This window comes from Penicillium citrinum, assembly GCF_028827155.1.
Source record: "Penicillium citrinum strain IBT 23319 chromosome Unknown utg000002l:1.0-3833315.0:1.0-3834789.0, whole genome shotgun sequence".
In the NCBI taxonomy this organism is placed as follows: domain Eukaryota; kingdom Fungi; phylum Ascomycota; class Eurotiomycetes; order Eurotiales; family Aspergillaceae; genus Penicillium; species Penicillium citrinum.
This window is the reverse complement of record NW_026622687.1, coordinates 842,639-863,378: the sequence shown is the minus strand read 5'-3', so window position 1 is coordinate 863,378 and position 20,740 is coordinate 842,639. Positions and strand designations below refer to the sequence as shown.

Here is a 20,740-nt window from a genome sequence, read left to right as displayed (position 1 = left end):
CCGACTCGCCCGTGTGGCCGACTCGCCCGTGGATTACGTTACGGGTTATATATCTCTGCTAACTAAGATAAAGTGCGTCGGCGGTGTGCCATGCAATTCATGCCGCCGTGACAACCAAGATTGTGTTATGGATGAAGAAAGTGATGGCCGCCGAAAACTCTTTTCTAAACGCAAGATTGATTCCCTTGAACAAGAAAGAGCCTTGTTAATTCGACTGGTTGAGAAAATTCGAGAAAGCGACCAAAAAAATCTCACTGAAACCATCGAAATAATTCGCGGAGGTGCTTCATTAACTGCCCTTAGGTCGCATCTCCTAGAGTATCGCCCCCTCGAGCTTGACTGTGAATGTCCAATGACACGAGATGCCATCGCGGACGCAAGGCATGACCTGAAGGCACACTCTCGTCGAGATTATTTAGACATTCAAAACATCATTGAATAATCTTGCTGAAGGACTTGATAGGCAGGGTCTTGGGCGAGTCGTTTATACTTGATGAGGAACTGGGAGATTGGGGATATACTTATTATTCGTTCGCCCAATTTTCCCTCAGTTGGTTAACTATCATGTGTCATAACAAGCCGTAACAAGTTGCGAAACAAGTAAATACTGTAATTTACGTCAATCAGAGCAGGTATTTGAACACATGCAGGTGGGCGGAAAGACGACCTAACAAGGACTAGTGTGTTCCTTGTCGAGACCTGGGGGAATGAGAGAGATTTTGAAAGTGAAACTGATTTCGAACGTTGCAAGTACCTGAAGTTAGGGGAAGATGTAGCTGTCGGGAAAGTACCACAGCTCATCAGAGCAGATGGAGCTTTTTTGTTGAAAATATTGCTCCATATTGAAATTAAACTGATGTGTGGAGAGATATTTAAAAATTGCAAAAATTTAAAAGATGTCAAAAAAGAGACATTTGGCTATATAGTAGAACGCTGATTAAGATTAGGTTGCATCACTCTAGAACCTGCCTAAGCACGATTATTGAGTCGTCGAGAGCGGTCCTAGATCTCAGTCGTCACTTTATCCAATGGAGTTAACTTTTTTTGTTTCAAGAGAAAAAAAAATAAATTATTCATGATTTAATTGACGTCATACAACTAGTGAAACGGGATAGGATGCTCGAGGCAGCACGGTCGGTACGTGCAGGTCGAATGGGGCAGAAGGATGAGGGTAAACAACACCCCAACTAGGGCTAACTGCTAGCACTCTCTCGAATAGACTGGAACTCTTGTAATTGATGCTCTGTGTGATGCTAAAGATGCTATCTAAATGAATGTATATAAGCTCCCTTCCAAATCAGGCCAATTTCCTTACATAATCCCTATACTGGAGGGCAGGCCGATACTCCCCACTACACTAGTAAGCTCACCAACTGAAGCCAATTTAGGCCGATTGCTATGATGGCATTGATAAGTTGTCCTTTTTTAGCAAAGCGAATAATCTCTATCGCACTCTGCCTAGATTACACCCGACAGTGCCAAATCTTTCAGAATCCATGCGTACGCTTACGTGCGCGTTATGTAAAAAACAGTATCATCTAATCTAAGAATGCGCTAAATCATTAGCCTGAGATAGGAAGGGTGTTGATTTTTCTCCTGCGGAGTTCGACATTCAATAATAGTAGCACATTACTCCAGAGTGGATGGACTCGACCTCGGGCATGGAAAGTTAGCCAAATGAGAACAATGCAATATTTACATTGAGTGAAATAATTGGATCAACTTTCAGCCCACGGACGGCTCTAACTCCGTTCCGTCGCGAGCGATCTTCACTTCTCTGTGGGCATTCCAAGGGTTCCGTAAGCCGCGCGTACGGCTGAAACGCACACGGTCGTCTGATAGCCATGTAACACTAAATGGTTTCCCCAAGGAGGAAAATTCTGGCCAAGTTGCTTGCTCATAAACTATCCTGCTGCCGCAATCGTTGTTCCCAAGAGGCATGGCTTCCCAAAACACCGTGCCACGGGCAGTATCGCGAACGATCCTCCCCGCTGGTGCCGTAGGCGTTTTCAAAGTAGGGGTCAATATAAGTTCAATTTCCCCGAGAGAATGTTGAGTACGTGGCTGTGCTTTTCGCGGCAGATCATCGTCTGTAATCGAGGATGACATACGGGCATAGCCAAAGTATTCGCCACTTTTATTCGCCGAGAAGATCAAGTAGACATTAACCGCAGATTCGTAAGCCTGGCTGAGCCGCAGTTCGTTATGAGACTGGGTAGACCAAATTCTCATGTCCTTGCTTGTTTCGAGATCTTCCACCGTCAAACTTTTGATAATGAAATATCGATTTTCCGATAGACTTATCGTGAGCTTGGGTTGACGCGTCGTGATTCCTGATGTCTCATTTCTCAAGGAGGCTATCGGTGAGCTTGAATTCCATACCTGAAGGCCAGGCGGCCCATTCGGGGACTCAGGCGTCTCTAGGCCCTTGCGTAAATGGCACACGACGCGTAAACCGTATAGCTCGGAGCCGTGAAACCTCGCTAACGCAGCAACACATGAAGCGGCAGATCTATAGTTCACGAAAGCACAATTGCTTTGGGATATAAAGAACACGTTTTGGATTTCTTCCCTTGCCCCTTGAGAAAAATGTTCCTTCAAATCAGAAACATTTACAGACGATGAAATATTACCAACCCAGAGGGCATGTCCTGATTGTTTGGGCTTTGTCGGCGGTCCTCGTCGCGTGGCTGGCTTTGAAGCAGGCGGGGACTGGCTCGGCATCATGGAATTCGAGCCATCAATTATGAGTAAAGAATTTTCGGATTTGTTAAACTTATAACTAGCCATTTTTGATGAATCGTATTTGGATGAAATCCTTGAAGAGTCTCGAACCGATAATGGTGAAATTCAGTTAGATGGTTAGAGATAGCTCAACTTTTTATCAGAATCTGATGCAATATGGAAAATAATGCTTAGAATTTCTGTCAATCTCACACTGGTAAAGAACACGATGGGTGAAAAAAATTTCGGCATGAGTGTTAGGTTAAAAAGTGCGGATGAAGCGGGTTATAGACGTACACCTAACCGCTCAGTCGAAGCAAGGGGCAAACTCGGTATGTGCCCTGAAACTTCCGAACCACCAAACGGGGTGACAGAATAGATTTATAGTAGTAATCTCCTTTCCTATTATGGCCTAAGCATCTGCTGCCATACATCGAGCGAAGATAATGTCCGCAAATCCACACAAGAACGCCGATCTCGCCACCAACCTGGCCAGTACGGCTTTTATAGCAGCCAGGTGACCGCAGAGATCCATGAAGAAAGTTACAATGCGCCCCCTTGGAACATAAATTTCATAAAGCTAGTAGAAATATCAGTCCTTGCACGTCAAGCGCCACAGAAAGTGAGCTGATGTCTGAGAATCGTGCCACTTAGCTCAACTTTAGCAGGAATACTGCTTGGCGGTAATAGTTACGATATATGCTAATAAAGAATGCGTCAATTTCCATGGATGGCCCTTGGCTCCGAGATGAAGCATTGCAATTAGACGGGGCCGCATCCAATCTCCTCTGCTACGCCGATTATTAGTTTTCGTACATGCCGGCCGTTACTTTTGAAGCAGGTGCACCAAGTAATTTCCAGTTCATAAGACGACTTAGAAAGTGTTTCGTTATCAGAGACATGTCATTTCATTCTCTTGCAATATAGTTACACTGAATGCATAAATTCATACCCTATTGCCATTTCACAACGCTATCACAAAGGGGGCAGAAAATATATCTGACCTTACTTGGCTGTTTAGCCACAAATTGAGAGCACATCAAATGCTTTCATGCAAAGCACACTTCCTATTAGAACCTTAGAATGATGAGGGCTTGGAAAAATTCACGTCGGACCCAAATTCGGTCTTGCATTTAGCCAGTATCTTATAGGAATTGATGGCTGTGCGAGCAGATAGAAGACTGTCATTCAGATTTTGGATTTCTTCCTTGATAAGGGTAAGATGGAACATATCAGATGCTTCTGCGACCTCGCCATGTATACTCATCATGGCACCGACTCTTTCAATGTTTGCACAGCTTTCGTGCAATTTGCGGAAGCCCAACGGCTCTGCACATTGTTGCAGGGATTCACTCTTAAAAATTAAAGAAACAAAGTCTCTTTTCGGACTGCTTATAAGCATATCTCATCAGAATGCCAGTTCACCTCTTTTTATTGTCTCAAGATGTGCACTCTACAAAAGCAGGTTTGTGTGGGGCATCAGTGCTTACAGGGAGATCTCCATATGATTTACCTTTTTCTGGCTTCCTTCAATGAAACCACAAAGCGCCGTCGAGCTACTCTTTCGATCCTCTTCCTCGTCCATCTCCAACAACTGAGAGAAGACGGTCATATCAAGGACTCCCTTGAGCTTGATATAAAGTTCATTGTTGTCCATTATCTTTTGAGAGGTTATTAGCCAATAAAATGCCAAATAAATGGGTCGGCTTGCCTTTGTATTTCTGTACTATGGAACTCTAGAATATAGTATTCACAGTGTAGCAACCTCATGAGTTCTGGAAGGAAATAACAAAAAGAGAAATTATTAGTTTTTGGGGTTTTTTTGGGCGGGTGGCGGTTGGTTCCACAAAATCGAGAAAAATGAAAAGTAAAGCTAGGTGGCCACGGGAAATATTGGCCCAGTGCCAGAAATTGTATTTACCGTAAACTTGATAATCTATCAGAAATACATCGAGAAAATTCAGTGGGACATTCCTTTGCCATATTAGGTCTATAATTCAATATGTTGCTCAAATCGGCATGTAGATCTTATTTCTCAGATGTTCAAGTGAGTGATCACTTTACAATCAACCATCATTCATCTTCTTGCACTCGGCCTCATCGTTCTCATGGAGACGACTCTGGCACTTCTGATATTCGTGACTGATAGCCTGAAATCCTTTATTCGCATCTTTGCAAACATTATTGTTGCCTGGCACAGCGCAAAATGGCTGAGAAATGCTAACTTGCCGCGGGTGCTCGGTTTCAATGTGCTTCTCGGGGATATCGGCTGAGTTGTGTTCAGATTTTGGAATAAATTCGGCAGAGTCGAAGTAGGTACGGTGCTGCACAATGTTAATCGTCCGACTCAAAAAACAGTGTGCTTGGGCTGTGGACCTAGTTTGATTCTTCGGAAAATAACTTTGGTCAGAGAGGAACTACGCCATAGCGACGAGCCGCCTGGGCGTTTCTGTCGAGGGTTGACTTGGATAGTTTATTGAAGCCTGTAGTTCAAAACTTAGTAGATAATTTACTTTATCCATTTGCGCTTCATTTCGACCTGACATATTGCAGCAAAAGTAGTGGGGAAGGGGCTTCTAACCAGGGACCATATTGCCTTAATTCTTCACTTAATAGGCCGCCCACCCTGATGTCATACCACCACATGTGACATCTCGTTGGGCATAGGGGCAATAGCGTCAGGATCATCGCGTGGCGTAATCCAAAACTTTAAAGATTGTATTCCATTGGCAACGACTTCTTCTTGGAGTCTGAGCTGCTATCCAGGTTGTCGAATACTCGAAACCATGGTTAGCTACATAGAGGCAGTAAGCAAATGAGCTTTCCACGCCTTTTGACAATGTTTTTAATGGGTAATACCCGCCCATCTCTAGCTACAGATTCTTCTCTATCTACTCAATATTCCTTTTATGATGGAGAATCTTCAACGACTTGCTTGTCAAAAACGAGCGCAGTCATGCTACGCCATCAACTTCTACCATCTACGCAACTTGGCGTTAGCTCGAAACAAGGTTGCGCTGTTCGAGGATAAGCGGGCTTGTCACTTCCCAAAAATGGGAAGGCAGGGGAAGCATTCCCAGGCATACGAAAGCAGAAAGAACACAGACTACACAGAAGGTGGATGCGACGTCCCTCGTACCAGACTCACTCATAAAGTTTATTGGTAAAGGCTGACAAAGAGACATCTCTGTTTTAGAAGTGCCAAAGTCGAAACTCGCAACCTCTGACGCGAAAGAGGAAAGGCATAAATACGACAGCCTCAAAGTATACCGTGAAGGACCCAACTCTGAAAGCGGCGAGTTGGATCCGAGATCTGACTCCAAGGAAGTCAAAAAGCATAACAAATCTGTGGCTGATAGAAATGACAATCATTGATTTCTAATTTGGAGTGGCTTATTCATCCTCTATGGACTTAATAGTTAGCGACAGAATGTCACATTAGTTGCACTTACAATATCATTTTGATCCTTCGTAAAAGCCTTTTGGTTTGCACTCCATTCTAGATTCCAGTCCCGCAGACTTCTCTAGCAGGACCGCTAGTGATGAAATAGTTATAATCTGTTAATAAAGTCTCCATGCCGCATGTGACTTGTATCAAATTAGCTCCGTTCACAGGAAGTAGACCCTAAGAATGCCTGATCTCCTAAACTTTCAATAGTAGCCGCTCATAGACAGTCTGTGAGGGATTAGCTACAGGACCGAAATGCAAGCGCATATCGTACACGTAAGAGTTGCTAGATGAGAGCTCTGTTTTGTATCAAGCTAGGATCACTCGAATTCGAGTTAAAAAAGGCGCGTCGAGGATGATATCACATACAGTTTCGTTGTCTGATATTTGCTTGGCTTTGAACAACGTTTGTGTATGTTCCGAGATGCTAGTTCCGGGGCGAGGGAACGCGTGTAGCTTGATGCCAGAGGTGCCAGTGACTAGGGCTCCGAAAGGAATATGATTATTCGTGAATATTCATGAATATTTGCGAATATGAATAATATGAATTGAATAATATGAATGTTGAGTATCACGGGAGACGAGGCCTTGTGGTGGGAACTACCAGGAAACATAAATAGATGAGGAGTCCCACCTCCGACAGGAGAAACAGAACTTAATACAATCAATCCTATCTTAACACTCCGAAAAGGAATATGATTATTCGTGAATATTCATGAATATTTGCGAGTATGAATAATATGAATTGAATAATATGAATATGAATGTTAAGATAGGATTGATTGTATTGAGTTCTATTACTCCTGTCGGAGGTGGGACTCCTCATCTATTTATGTTTTCTGGTAGTTCCCACACAAGGCCTTGTCTCCCGTGATGTTCAACAATATTCGCAGAGTGCGAATATGAATATGCCGTATATTCGCATTCCTTTATTCCTTTCGGAGCCCTAGCTCCGACACAAGCAGCCTCGAGTAAGAGTAAAAGGATGCGCCATAGTTTGGTGGCTCCTCCGGAATACCAGAGCCATTTAGAGGATGAGCTTTGTCTTCATCATAAATGCAAGCGGAAGCAAAATGAGTAATCTGAATGTTTTGTGTAAAGCAATAATCCACTAAGTTAGCAGCATCGATCACATTGGATCGGATTGCAGCATCTTTGTGGTCCTCACACCAGTCGGCGTTAGGGAAGCCTCTTTTACCTGCGATGTTGATCACACGGGTGAGTTTGACGCGATCGAGCTCGCTTAATTAACGTAAGTGGTACTTGATGTGTGAATAACTCATTTCATGGAACTTACCTCAGTACTGCTTCGCGGTCTTCAATTCGTGCAGATGAGACTTGGCAGTTACCTCTATTTCTCGACAACTCTTCCTGTATAAGGCCTGATACCCAATCATTGCCTGATTTGTCTAGGTTCACATAGCTGCAGCAGATATGGCCATTTTGAATAGTGGCTTTCGGTGGCGTACGCACCAAAGACTAAAAAATTATCAGCGGCTGAGGGGATCGTCATGTTTGCGATAGAATGAGTATACTTGTTTCGTACAGTGTATAACCTTCTACACTCTTTTAGTATTTTTGTAGGCCGACCGCATTATCTCGTAACTGTACATTACGTCCCGAGACTGGTGCAACCGCCCATGTATTCACCCCGCCAACTATCTATTGACACCTAATATTGGGTTAGGGGCTGCAGAAAGAATTGATGAATTACTGTGTTTTGGAGATAACTATGCTCTGAAAAACATTTCTTTGTCGTTGTTAGGCCGTTCTGTTTGTGTTATGAACTAATTTTCAATGGTGTCATACCAGCTTGCGTGAAATAGTCTTGGATTAGCGACACGAGGCGAAAAGCCTTTCGGCATCGAGTTTTGGGGCGTTGAGTATGCTGCTCAACCGATTTTTGATTTCTAAAAGTTCAATTAGAAAGATATTAAACTATGTGATGGGTAATTCTTACATCATATTATTGACGGAATGATTTAGGTCTTGGGAAAGAAAATGACTGCTGCTTAGATGATTCGAGTTCGGCGCTGGCAAGTAAACTGATCGGATGGCACACGTGTCTTCTGTGCGTAAGCTTCTCGTAAACGGTACTAAAGCATCTTCCGTAATGATCTCGTACGCATAGTCGATAGCTAGATCTAATAGTTCCGGATTTGGAGGGGAAAGTACCGCATCACCGGGCTCAAGTAGCTGTTCGCGAATATGACTTGGGAGGTTGATCTGACAGGGGGATTCAGGAAAAACGTATGTAGATATTAAACGTTTCCATTGTTGCGCTACCAGCGTGGTATCTCGAATCAAATCGTAACTGTCGACAGATATTGAGTAGAAACTATACGTATTGCGATACGATTTTGCCTCGGAAAGAAAACTAAGGGTCTCCATACAATGGCCCTGAGTTAGAAACTCAAGTAACTCATTATATGAATATGGCCCCGACGATTGACCAGACAGGGTGTCGTCTAAGGTAGTGCGCGATGAAGGTGGCATATCTGCCGGATTGAATAGTCACAGTCACTGATGCTGATAATAGATTTGCGGTCAGATGTATTCCTTCAGGCCTGGTGACACAGGACGCTTGAGGCGCTATAAATATTCTGAGATGGCATAACACACGATTAAGCTTTGCATTTAGCGAGATTAAAGTTTTAGAAGCTTCTTGGTCTCCACAAACCATACGCTCTGCTCACCAAAGAGTAGGCGTCGTGAGAGAAGCCGCTGAGTGGGTCGCCACCGCCACAAGGACCGATCTAGGCAGTATTTAGTTCTCTCGTTCAAGGTTAAGGCGGATTCGCTTATCTATCCGCATATCGAAAGGTAATATCGCCACAGAGGATAATATACTAAGCCAATTTAGTTAGTTTTCAGTTCACTTATTCAAGCGATAAGGTGATGCGATTATCTATCTATATATCATTGGTTATACCGTCACAGAGCACAATCCACTAAGTAAGGGGCTTGATCAAACATGTAATTTTCCTAAACTTTTTGATAGTACAGTCAGAAGCAAAGGGAAAACTCCCAATCCGTACTGCTTTGATTTAGTAATCAGTAACAGAGAAACAGTCAAAGAGTATCGATGGTTGCACCAGTTTCAGGACGCACTGTTAAGGAGACTGTACCTCCTTATAGTATCCAGATGTGCAAGAAATACAAGTCACTGGTTCGAATATTCGGTGGCGAGTGAGCCCCCAGACTGCTACTTAGACATAGGAGTGATAGAGAAGTAATAGATTGCCAGCTTCGCGATGCACTCTCTAGTTTGGTGTTTGACTTCTTCGCATTAATTACTATGAAATTCTAGTTACTTTAAATCGTCAATACAGGTGAGAAACAGGTATCGTATTTTAATGAGAGTCAGTAATGGTATTGAGGATGGTACAGGAATATTGATATTCCGAGTCTATTCCAAACAAGGTTTAGTTTCTCTTGGCAGAGGGACTAGATAATGATTCGAAGAGTGAGTTGTCGCACCAATTATGGGACGGACTGGATACCGCTCCGCACGAATCGAATCGAACCGAACATTTGCCAGATTCGATTCGATTCGAATTAATATCGAAAATAACGGTTCGTACTAATTCGAATTGAAGACCGATTCGAGGTTCACGAACTTTACACTAAACCCCTTATCTGGAAAGCGGTAAGTCACGTCCGACTATATCGTACTATATCTGTGGTTCTACACGATGGTGAGCAATCGACATAATATACAGTAGTTAATTTAATAATTAGGTATTTGATAAGCTCAGAGTTAGCTCCATTTACTCTGACACAAAAATGAGCAATTTGGCTTCGGGTTGAACAAGCTGTAGAGCAGTATCAATAGATACAAGTTCTCGTCCCAACCATCTATGCAGAATATTTAATTCAAGTCCCAAGATTGCCCAACAAGTCCCTAATCGTATCTGTGGTCTGTTCTGTTCCAAATTATATCAGCTCGTAGACCGTATTAAGATGCACGTAGTCTATATGTATGGAGTCAAGACATCAATAATTGCACATTATATACGATGTAGAGTAAATGGATGGTCTAATCGGGCTAGCGGAGATTCTACAAGAACGCGTCTCCGCGTGGATGTGCTTTTACGAAGAGCAATATCCAGATCTTAGTCAAAAGCTAAAGGAAATCATCCCTTTTGGTGCTCCAAATGTAAGCGATCAATTATGGCAAAAGCATGATATACTAATATAACTATACAGATGACATCTCCACCTGCAGCCACATTCGACTGTCCTAACACCAGGAAGAATAAACGCGATTATGCGGCGCTTCATAAATATGGCCTCCTTGCAGAGGATGTCCCACTTCCGCGGCCTCGAAAAAAGATGGCGGTCCGGCCCGCCCTTAACTCACCAACTACTCCAGTTTCAACCTCCCCGACCGCTCCCAGCAACGTTTCTATCAGCTTGTCGAATCTTGATACGGATATATGCCCCTCACAATCAATATCTCAGGTTGAATGCGAGACCGAGTGTGCTGAAATAAAGCAGAGAGACGGGACTAGGTTGAAAGAGCGTAGCTGGGCGTGGAAATACTACCAAACAACACCTGAATCTGGTACGTGGAAATTAGGAGATAAGGAGCGGCCCGAGTTTAAACATCGGTGTATTGTATCACCATCTACATGTCAGTTCTTTCGATTTGCATAGAAACTACGATCTTCAACTACAGCGTTGAAACAGCACCTGCAGCAAACCCACAAGCTCTTTCAAGACGACCATTTAGAGCGTCAAGGGCCGCTAAGCTCATGGATTACCAAAGGAAAGAAGCTTCCATTCGAAGAGGCTACCTTGGATTGGATTATATCTACCTGTCAGCCGTTTATATGCGTCGAGCAACCTTCGTTTAGGGCCATGTTGAGGTCTGTAGACTTAGAGGCGTCTATACCAAGTGCGGACACTGTTTCGCGCCGATTAGATCTTCGGCTTGATGCTCTTGATGGTGAACTTCGAATCTTGATGGCTTTGGCATCCTCAATCGCGCTATCTCTTGATGGCTGGACAAGCCAGAATTCATTACCAATGCTAGCAATTAATGCTCACTGGATGTCATCTGCTTTCCAGCAACATCGAGCGTGTATTGACTTTGTTGAAATCACAGGCAATCACTCTGGAGAGAATCTTGCTAATATTGTTGCGACGGTTCTTGAGAGATTCCATATATCTGATAAAGTTATCACAATTTGGATTGCGCGATCTCCCCAGCGAATACAGAAGTGGGATAATCGACCAGGCTGCACAAAAGCCATCCACTACGGTGTGGCTACTCGATCGAACTATAATTCTATTATGATTGAGAGAGCTGAAGAGTGTCGCCGGCAGCTCGAAAATACAGTCAACGATGATCCAGATATCGAAGCCTTACGCCTCACCTAATGATTGGAGACAGCTCTCAAATATCGACAAAATCTTGACTCCGTTTAACGAATATATTGAGTACGTCTCTCCGGATAGCCCCTCAATTCATATGACAACGTGGATGTTTGAAAAGCTCTTGTCTATACTCTTGGCTATTAAGGAACGGCGAGGCGATTGGCAGAATGTCTCACCAGCTCTAACTGTTCCTATGTCTGATGGCATCACACTTCTAGAGCACTACCACGGCTGCGTCAAAGACAACGACATATACTATATCGCAAGTATTCTAGATCATCGGATCATGATAAAGTGGCCCAAAACGCTGCCAGATGGAGAGAGGATCATCGACCGATCGGAGTGTTCCTAAAAAAAAGCATATCCCTCCCCAAAACAGCCTATATCGACTGTTCTAAGTACAAGTTACAAGAGCTCCGAATATAAATTCTCTAGAAGCCTTTCAGCCTTCACAGTATAATGTCGCTGAGTATGATATTGACCGGTATTTCGCTACGCCTGCAATAAGCACTCGGTTCGATATAAGCCAGAGCCAGGCTGAATTCATACGAAACTGGTGGAAGATCAACAGGCATGAGTTTACCTGCATGGCCAAGGTAGCACAAGATCACCTTGCTATACCAGAGATGTTCTTGGAATTCGACGTTTCTCCATGAAGGGAAAGACACTTGGGACCTTATTAAGGCTGAAAGATGCTGGACGTTGGAATTTTGCACAGTTACATGGTGATAACTTTGACAACGTAGAATAAAAATTATGAACCATACCTAGAACAGCCTTCTATGTCTGTTCTCAATGGAAGCAGTGTGAGTAAAACTCTACTTGAATACTAAATATTAGTTCGCGAACCCGTTCGACATTCGCGAATTTTGACGAATTGAGTCGTCCATAGTTTTGAAGCCCGAAGTCCAAGGTTCGAATTCGATTCGATTCATTGAAATTCGCGAATTTCGAATAGTTCGAAAGTTCGTGTGGAGCAGTGATCGTGCGGGCTTTTGGCTCTTAAAGAACGCTGCGACCTGCGGCCCAGCTAAGCGACGGCCTTGTTCAGGGTGTTTTACCACTATTACATGCTATTCTATATAGTTCAGAGGGAAACATAAGGCTATATACATACAACGAGAAGAACAAGTTTTCCGATCAATTTGCTTCTTCGTAGAGATATCTCGGGGTTAATTCCGATGGTTCGGCTTGGTTTCCTGATTTGCGGTAGGCTTAAATTGCAACATGAACATCAACATGCGAACGGCCTAAATTGTGTAGAGGCCCATCTTGCTCGTTTTAATTCAATTTAGCCGTAGATTGGCATATGTTTTTTTTTTTTTCTTTTTTTCTTTTTTGGTTGCATAGGTTTTGCCCTACATATCGTCAAATGGCGGCGACGTTTATTCTGCCACTAAATTCTCGAGAATTGTTTTCCCAAAAAAATATTTCGACCCGCACTAATCCTTTACGCTAACGCTATGGAACTTTGGCAGACTGCTGTTGTTATGGCTGGTGTCGACAAGAGAAGGTTACAATTTTAACCGAGCGCACGAGAAATATCCAGCACCACTATATTATTTAATTTCAAGCACGCTCGCAAGGCCTTCATGTCCCTTCTACCGCCTGGGGTGCTCGAAAGACATCCACAATTGATATTTCGACATGAAGCCAATCGCGAAAGGAAGTGAGTATACGACATAATCAAATCATTTACTCATGGATTATGAATAGGGCTTGGCTTGAACTATGAAAAGCCGTTGAAACTAACGGCGTGAAACCTCTCCGTAATCATAATTCATCGATCACATCATACATAAAGCCGTCCCTGACAGGGCTCATGAACCTCCTCGGAGGTAAAAGAACAGTGATAGAGTCCTGAATGCACAATACCAGAGTCGGTCGTTGTATCAGGATCTATATGTGCCACCGGCGAAGTATATCCCCGGCCATCTCTCTCACTCTGATTCGTCTCTTTATACCCAATAATCCCGTTTGAGAACTTTAATTGCCCAGGAGACTCGAAGACGCCAGGAAGCTCACCCCATTGGACCGCTTTCAAGGCGTGGTTGGATTCATCGTCCACACTTGGCGATGAAGGATGGCAGTTCGCGCTAATTGCCGCACTGCACTGTGCCGCCAGTGGCATCGCATATCTAAAGCGTCGTAGCCCCAACAGTATTGAGACAAGAGGTAGTAAGCCACCTACGATGATTGCGAATATAATGGCAACAGGAGAGTATCCGCAGGTAACAACCTCATCTCCAGATTGCAATATACCATTTATGTCGAACGGTATGATTTCAACGAAGAACAGACTCTGAGAGACAAGCCAATGTAGGACTGCCGAAAGAGCCAGGAGTGGAACACTATACCGGTAAGGCAAGGATAAGTAGTAGGTTGACCGCTGGGCACCGCGCGGCCAAGTTACACGCAATGGCTTGCGAGTACCGGCGTAGCTGTTGTATTCCACAGCGCCGAGCATGCATGTCAATAAGTTGTTGAGTAGAAGATATGCGACGGAGACAAGCAGCTGCGGTGTGTTTGCTAGCAGGATCATGCAGAATCTCCCCGTTATACCGGATGGGACGGGCATACCGTCTATTAGCGTTGGTGCACTTACTTCACCAAGGCCGCCGTCCCAGATTGTTTTGATCCCATAGCCCTTGTCGTAGTTCAGAATGCTAATGTGGAGGAGATTTGCTGCGGCAACAATAATGAATACGAACCTGCGCAGATTGTGAGTTGGTTGCTGGTTGCTGTGGAGATGTGACTTACACTGTTATTGTGAAGCTCCACCTCTTTGGACTTACAGCATGTAGCCAGCGCTGTCGAGGAGGTAGTTCTAGCGGGACTGTGTGATCTACTTGACTGTTTCCGATCTTATCTTGAGTGGAACCCTTTCTCTTCTTTGGTTTCTTGCGCCAACCCGAAGTCTTACTAATAATGAGGTTCGACAGTAAACAGCTTCCTTCGGTTGTTGGGTCTGGCCAAGTAAGGTAAGATGCAATTGCATCTCCAATTGTTAAGAAAACATCCTCTCGATCATCACGCGCGGTGAACAGGGTGCAAATAAGCTTTATCACATTACACCCTATAACGACTAAACAGATAGGAGGACTGAAGACCAGCTGACAGGTTTCCTCCGCCGGAACCGTCAAGCAGTAATCGACGGGATACATCGGTGATTGTCTCGCGTCGCATGTCGATGTATGTCCCAGGATCCTCACATTATTGGCAAATGTGACGTTTACCCAGTCGGAAGTTTTGTCTAATTTAGCTTGTACCTCCTCTTCAGAGGGATAGGTGGCGAGGATCTCATTGAGCCACCGGATATCAGTCGTGTTATAATCGTAGGCATTGGTAGCAACGCGGCTGTTCAAAGTCGAGTATTTCTGGAATCCAGCTTCGGTCGGTATCTCAAGCTCGACGACGGGCGTAGCGAACTTGTATGGTTGGACGAACCAGTCTCCAGTGGTGTTCTCTTTTGCCATGTCTTTGCTGCAGTCATAGTCATCATAACAGAGCCAGCTGAAGGGGCTTCCGCTCTTGGAGCCGATTGTCGGGTAGTTTCCTCGTCCCATAAAGCCTAAAGGTTCGCCGCTGGGCATCGAAGCATTTGTCACCAGAATAAGCAGACGTTGTCCGGATACATAGTCTTGTGCGAATGTATCGAGGCACTTTGCCTTTGAGAGCGTCTCAAGATCCGTCCGGCTCATTTCAGCATTGAGAGTCGCTAGGTCAAGCCCAACATTACTGGCAAAACAATCATCAAAATCAAGGGACCTATTTGCCACCACTGGTCCTGCTGGTGCTGTAATGACTGTATACTCCCAAGGTCCAAGCGCGAAAAAGATAGCTGAGTTGTAGCTAAAGACTTGTCAACGAATGCTCAGCATGAGGAGCCCCGGAAGTGGCCTACACAAGATGGATAGGAAGTGATGTCAAAAAAAGAATCCATCCCAGCAACTGTCTCTTACCCCGTTGTCTCCTTAGCAAGTCCCAAATATTCGGGGCTCCAATCCGCAGCCACACCTGCTTCTCATGCGCCTCATCGACCTGGGATCGGGATGGTGACGCAAGGCACTGCATGCAGTAATTACTTGCGCCTAGCATAGCTGTGCTTAGAATGTTAATAATCAAGTGCAAACCACTAGTCCAATTCTTTGCTGTCGAACATTTCCCGGTGAGCAGCGAGGCAAAAGAGAAGCCTGCCTGGCTTCTTCCTGAGTACGCAATTCCGACCGCGGTGATCGTGAGCAGGATATTCAAGAATAGAACAGCGGCTTCTACCCAGGCACAGATTATAACGCCTTTGGTCCAGTCGCGGCTGTGGCTTGAATTCTGCCCGTCTGCCAATTCAGTATTTGTCTTCGACGGGTCCCAAAGCCATGATGTGAGGCTAATTGGGAGGAACTTGGGTATCCCATCTGTTTCTGATTTACTGTTGGATTCTTGACTGGACCTGAACATGTCTGCGTTGGGCCGCAGAGGGAGAACAACCCTTGATAAAATTTGGGAGGCAACTGACGGTTGTGGAGATTTGGGAAAAGCGGTGATTCTTGTATTCAGGGTCTGCGCGCGTGGCGTCTTGGAGAGAGCAATCATCTTCCTAACTCGGGGCGAACAAGGCTGTGCTGCGCTGATCAACGCCACTCACAGCGATTGTGGTCTGTTCGTTTTCACCTGCCAAGACGCTCCCTACCAAGCGAAGTCACTGGCATGGGGCTTGAGGCTCTCTGATAATTGAGTCAACTAAACCTTTTCGAATAGGAGCACCGTACTGATTACACCTCTGGAACTGTTGTCCTCACCTTTGTATGTGAAATTATCACAACCCTCCAGTCAGGGATTCTTGCTATCTAGAAACAGTTCTGCAACTAATAGTTACCATAGGCGGCATGCGGAGATGCCTATAGAAATTATTATTGTTAGGGTTGTGCGACCGCCTTTCAGGACTTTGGACCTACCTGTACATTCATGAGCATTCGAATCGACCATGGATATTTCTAACACTAAATCATCGCCATGCTGATTTTCTAAAATATTCAATACTAAACACCATTCATTGCCAGTGTCAGTATGGAGTCAATGAGGACCATTCAGTATCGGGATTCCTCTTAGTATATGTCATCTCAGATATCAATATCTGAGCGGGTCCTTGTGAGTTAGTATTTAGTTAGTAGACTTGTTTGAAGGTGCTTCTCCAAGTGTTCAGTATCTTATACTCGGCAGTTGAAGCGCGTCTACCGTCTCTCTACAAGGAAGATGGTGGGAATCAGACAGGGGATGGGGTGGGATATGATTAATCTGTGTTGGTCGATATGGTGACGCGGCGTCGAGTCGGCCTGTGGCGATTGCAAACCGTATTGTGAAGCTCGCACTGCTTCCAAATTCGGCTTCCAGTTCTGGTCATGCAAAGGCAATTTTCCGCCTAGGAAAAAAAGATATGTTGCGTCGGTGATTATGGGTACATTGCAGCATTTTCGTCCGATACATGGTTCACTTCTGACATCGAACGAGGAAGTGCTCCACGGTCTCGCTTGCTTACTCACATACACATTGATCCATCTCTGTGACGTTGATCCGATAGAGATACCCATTTAGTCTAGCCATGCCAGTTCGGAGTTGAGCCAGCACGATCGCTTCCTTCGACGATGATCGATAATACAAGTGCCGGGTGTGTTTTCCTGCGAGAGCTGCATTTACTCGTTTGGAATGTCTGCTTGTGACCGCGCGATATTCAGTGTGGCTGAATTCACCCTTGGGGGTCTGTATTTGCAGTAGCGTCTTCTTGGGCCGCAGCCCTGACAGTTAATTCTCTTCGCTACTCGGGACCCAACGAATAAGGGGCCCGTGGAAGACGTACCTGGCCAGCTCCGGTACATGAAGTAGTCAAGGCTGCAAAAGTCTGAGATTGGTGCAATGCAATGACCTAAGAGCCATCTTTTTCCATGATTGGTTGAAATTCAGCTCTGGCTCCTAGAAGCTTGTGGGCTATTAACCATACGGTATGATTGGCTTGGGCCAATTGAAGATTATCCACCCCGTATTCAGTCCCTCATTGCTGCGATCTAAGATGTAGATGATGTTACACTATATGTCGAGATTCAGATGTGAATTTCTCGTATACTTTGTCTAGCCCGGCTGGTGTGGTTCAACCAAATCAGCATTTTCGTTAGTATCACCGACAGTGTCAAATTGGCCTCTTCGCTCAGTCAAGACCTCTTGCGAGGATATATAGTCTGATGTAATGATTGCGGCTGGCAGGAGGACGAATATGCAAAATGCCTATTCTAGACCGAGGCGCTAATTGGCTAGAAGTGGCCAGCATTACTGATGTTTACTCGGACCGTATTCTGTGATGCCACCCGGTTTTGGATAAAATGGAAATGATAATATGTATCGACATAAGTGACACGCTCTTGATGAATTACAAGTTCTAATAGAAAAAGTTTTACGATCGACCTTCTTCATTAGTGTATATTGCGAGTACGAAATCCAACCAGTCTACAGTACTGTATTTTCGAGAGAATAACTAGCATTTACATTCATAGCGTTTTTGCATCGCCAGAAATCTTATCATTTTCAACAGCCTGGTCACCGCGCCTTTCTTGCCTCCTCAAGCTTTCCAATTACCTTGAGATACTCATGATACAAGGACAAGGATTATTTTCGCCACTTTTCGAGCTCGCCATGAGACAATCACGTCCATGTTCGAGCAGCGACACCTGCTCCTTGGCCTCATACAATAGTTGGTGGAAACGTGGTTCTTCCCGCTGTGCTCCTGCATTTTGAAATGAAGTTGAATCCATAAGCCAGCTGATTCATAGATTTGTTGCATCAAGCTAACTTACAATGGTATCCAGAATAGGGATCAGAAACAGACATAGTGGATGACATTTTGTTCGCGTGGGCAGCCATAGCTTCGTTCGTTTTACCAATTAGGCCCGTTCGGATTTTTGGGGCTCGGCTGTTTTATAACTTTCTACATTGGTATCTACCAGTTCCTGGCATAGCCTCTAGCGGGTTCCTAGGAGTTATTCCATGCCTTCTGGAAGCCTGCCGCTTAGTTGGGTTTCGGCATAGCGCATCATGCGGTTTGAATTTTGGCGTATCAGCCAGACGTCTTACAGCTCCGCTTTGTACCTACCAAACAATATGCACAAATTACAGATGACGATAATTTGAGGTAATCGCGACGAAGGGAGGGTTAAAAGGGGTTCTCAATTCTTGAGGGTCCTAAAGGTAATTTTTCGGCTTATAGTTCTGGAATCGAGGCTATTCAATATCTTCTCCTAACCTCATTACTTGGTAATACTCAGACCGGCAAGGTTACCGTATCTACAGCCCGGCAACAAGCTTCAAAGTGCATTGATGTTTCAACGCACTGCAGGCTTCTACCCTCCGAAGCATCCCCCGGTGTATCTCCATTCGTCATTTGTGCCATCATTTGTGGCCTGGCATTTTATAACTGTTCCAGAGAGAGTACTGTTAAGCCCAAAATTCTCTATTTGGTCCCAGGGGAATCTCATCCATTACCGTGAATTCATTTGGTTAGATTGGATGCACGGACATTCATGATGCAACAATTCAGTTTCCTGCGGCCTGAGACTGAGCTAATTCAGAAACTAAGCGGCATCCGCTGGATGCGGCGAGCTAAGCAGTATGTACTTATTTGCGGTACAGGTCAAGGAATTCAACTTGACTTGTTTAGTGGAGTCGTTCCACCACTTAGGAAGGGCACTTTAAGGTTGTGTGAATGTGTTACTTCTACATTTGTTAATGCGACCTTCGAATATTGGGCCCCTACCAAATTGAGGCTTCCAGAATGGTGGTATGTAGTAGGTAGAATATCAATTTTTTTTTTTCAAATAGACTTCCCAAGCTTTCGATTATTCTGTCGAGCCAGTTTCTCAAAAAATCCCTGGACAAAATTTGAACGGTTCGTCGCTGGTGTTGGCCAGCGAGCTCACAGCTATTTTGCACAGTTTTAATTAAAAAGCCCCTATTCGTATATTTTATATTTATTGATTTATCATATGTCAATATTTGGTGATAATATTCAATAAAGCGATCGAGATATATACATATTTAAACCCTGTGGTAATGATATGGCAGAATTGCCTAATTGTGCGGTGTAGCCAGACTTCTGGCCTAGCTCTTTATATAGCCTCCTCGCAGATCGGCAAATGTTTTTGCCGGACTTTCAGGTGGGTGGCGAAAAATGATTGAAGACATCAGCAATGAGTCAAGGCGTGACTTCGACTTGTATGTGGGCATGTGTTATGGAAGTAGTGAGCGAGTTATTGGTGGGCTTCAATGGATTTCTCAATAGAGTAAGGCTGGTTTGGCAAAGTAAATGATCCGGTTTCAATGCAGAATCAAGTATTTGTTCGCGGTATCTATAGTAAGTCCTGGGATCAACATCCCTGGCAATATCACTAGACCATGCTAGCCAGCTCGCGCATCAGAATGTCAATTTTTGATCTAAGATGACCCCTTCCTAGAATGGTTATTTGGCGCGGAACGGGTCTTTGGATCTTTGTGAGGACCGTACATGGGGCTGAACTGTAGTGTCAAGCTTCCGAAATACTCAGCCACTATCTATATATCTCTGAAATTCAGCTTCTCTTGGGTTATCTCTGTTTAGTTCAACGCGAGACTCTATTGATGTCATTTACTGAAAATGGCTTAACACGAATGATTAGTCGAGAATCACAATTCGAACAAGCAGAATCCTTATTCTCGTGTTATCCTAATTAGCAGCAAGCCACACGCTGGAATTATTTGACAGACGTCACGGAACGTCTGTGTATTTCGAATAGAGTTCAGACCACAAGGAACCAAGAACTTTTCCAAGGGGAACCCACAAGGCTGGGCGTAATATTCTCGGCACACGTCCTCGCCCAGCAGGAAGTGCTGCAGGGCTTTCCGCCCTAGGGTCCGTGACCCGACAGTTGGTCAGTCCCGATACAGTAATTCCAGGCGCTCGCTTCCTCGGACTCCTGCTCTTTTCGCTCGTGGTACAAGACGAGATTTTTTCATAATTATGATTGGTTTCATCCAGACCAGTTGGGGCCCAGAGTGCGTCATACCTAGTCGCCAAGGTCTATCAGGATCGACGATCTTCTAAGACAGCATAGTCCCATCGATACTGGGGATAGAGTCGTTTGTGACGGTGAAATATACTCATCGACCGCC

The 20,740-nt window shown here is 44.5% G+C and overlaps 7 protein-coding genes across 7 annotated transcripts; 2 read left to right on the top strand and 5 right to left on the bottom strand.

The window, feature by feature from the left end:
- Positions 1 to 1,725: 1,725 nt before the first annotated feature.
- Positions 1,726 to 2,790, bottom strand: N7469_002173 (Nucleotide-binding alpha-beta plait; the record flags this gene model as incomplete). Its single annotated transcript, XM_056641093.1, has 1 exon — positions 1,726 to 2,790. One exon carries the CDS (start codon positions 2,788 to 2,790, stop codon positions 1,726 to 1,728), a length of 1,065 nt encoding a protein of 354 aa, XP_056503587.1.
- Positions 2,791 to 3,802: 1,012 nt separating this feature from the next.
- Positions 3,803 to 4,381, bottom strand: N7469_002172 (uncharacterized protein; the record flags this gene model as incomplete). The annotated part of the gene is made up of 2 exons (XM_056641092.1): positions 3,803 to 4,112; positions 4,215 to 4,381. 2 exons carry the CDS (start codon positions 4,379 to 4,381, stop codon positions 3,803 to 3,805), a joined length of 477 nt encoding a protein of 158 aa, XP_056503586.1.
- Positions 4,382 to 4,790: 409 nt separating this feature from the next.
- N7469_002171 (uncharacterized protein) lies at positions 4,791 to 5,150 on the bottom strand (the record flags this gene model as incomplete). The annotated part of the gene is made up of 2 exons (XM_056641091.1): positions 4,791 to 5,100; positions 5,146 to 5,150. 2 exons carry the CDS (start codon positions 5,148 to 5,150, stop codon positions 4,791 to 4,793), a joined length of 315 nt encoding a protein of 104 aa, XP_056503585.1.
- A 486-nt stretch (positions 5,151 to 5,636) lies between these two features.
- Positions 5,637 to 6,099, top strand: N7469_002170 (uncharacterized protein; the record flags this gene model as incomplete). Its single annotated transcript, XM_056641090.1, has 2 exons — positions 5,637 to 5,841; positions 5,921 to 6,099. The coding sequence occupies 2 exons, from the start codon at positions 5,637 to 5,639 to the stop codon at positions 6,097 to 6,099; spliced, it is 384 nt and encodes a 127-aa protein (XP_056503584.1).
- Positions 6,100 to 7,101: 1,002 nt separating this feature from the next.
- Positions 7,102 to 7,685, bottom strand: N7469_002169 (uncharacterized protein; the record flags this gene model as incomplete). Its single annotated transcript, XM_056641089.1, has 3 exons — positions 7,102 to 7,414; positions 7,470 to 7,595; positions 7,642 to 7,685. 3 exons carry the CDS (start codon positions 7,683 to 7,685, stop codon positions 7,102 to 7,104), a joined length of 483 nt encoding a protein of 160 aa, XP_056503583.1.
- Positions 7,686 to 10,202: 2,517 nt separating this feature from the next.
- On the top strand, positions 10,203 to 12,210 carry N7469_002168 (uncharacterized protein; the record flags this gene model as incomplete). The annotated part of the gene is given in 5 exon segments (XM_056641088.1): positions 10,203 to 10,331; positions 10,382 to 10,792; positions 10,832 to 11,515; positions 11,532 to 11,820; positions 11,990 to 12,210. The coding sequence occupies 5 exon segments, from the start codon at positions 10,203 to 10,205 to the stop codon at positions 12,208 to 12,210; spliced, it is 1,734 nt and encodes a 577-aa protein (XP_056503582.1).
- Positions 12,211 to 13,346: 1,136 nt separating this feature from the next.
- On the bottom strand, positions 13,347 to 16,009 carry N7469_002167 (uncharacterized protein; the record flags this gene model as incomplete). Its single annotated transcript, XM_056641087.1, has 3 exons — positions 13,347 to 14,265; positions 14,315 to 15,406; positions 15,459 to 16,009. The coding sequence occupies 3 exons, from the start codon at positions 16,007 to 16,009 to the stop codon at positions 13,347 to 13,349; spliced, it is 2,562 nt and encodes an 853-aa protein (XP_056503581.1).
- Positions 16,010 to 20,740: the final 4,731 nt, after the last annotated feature.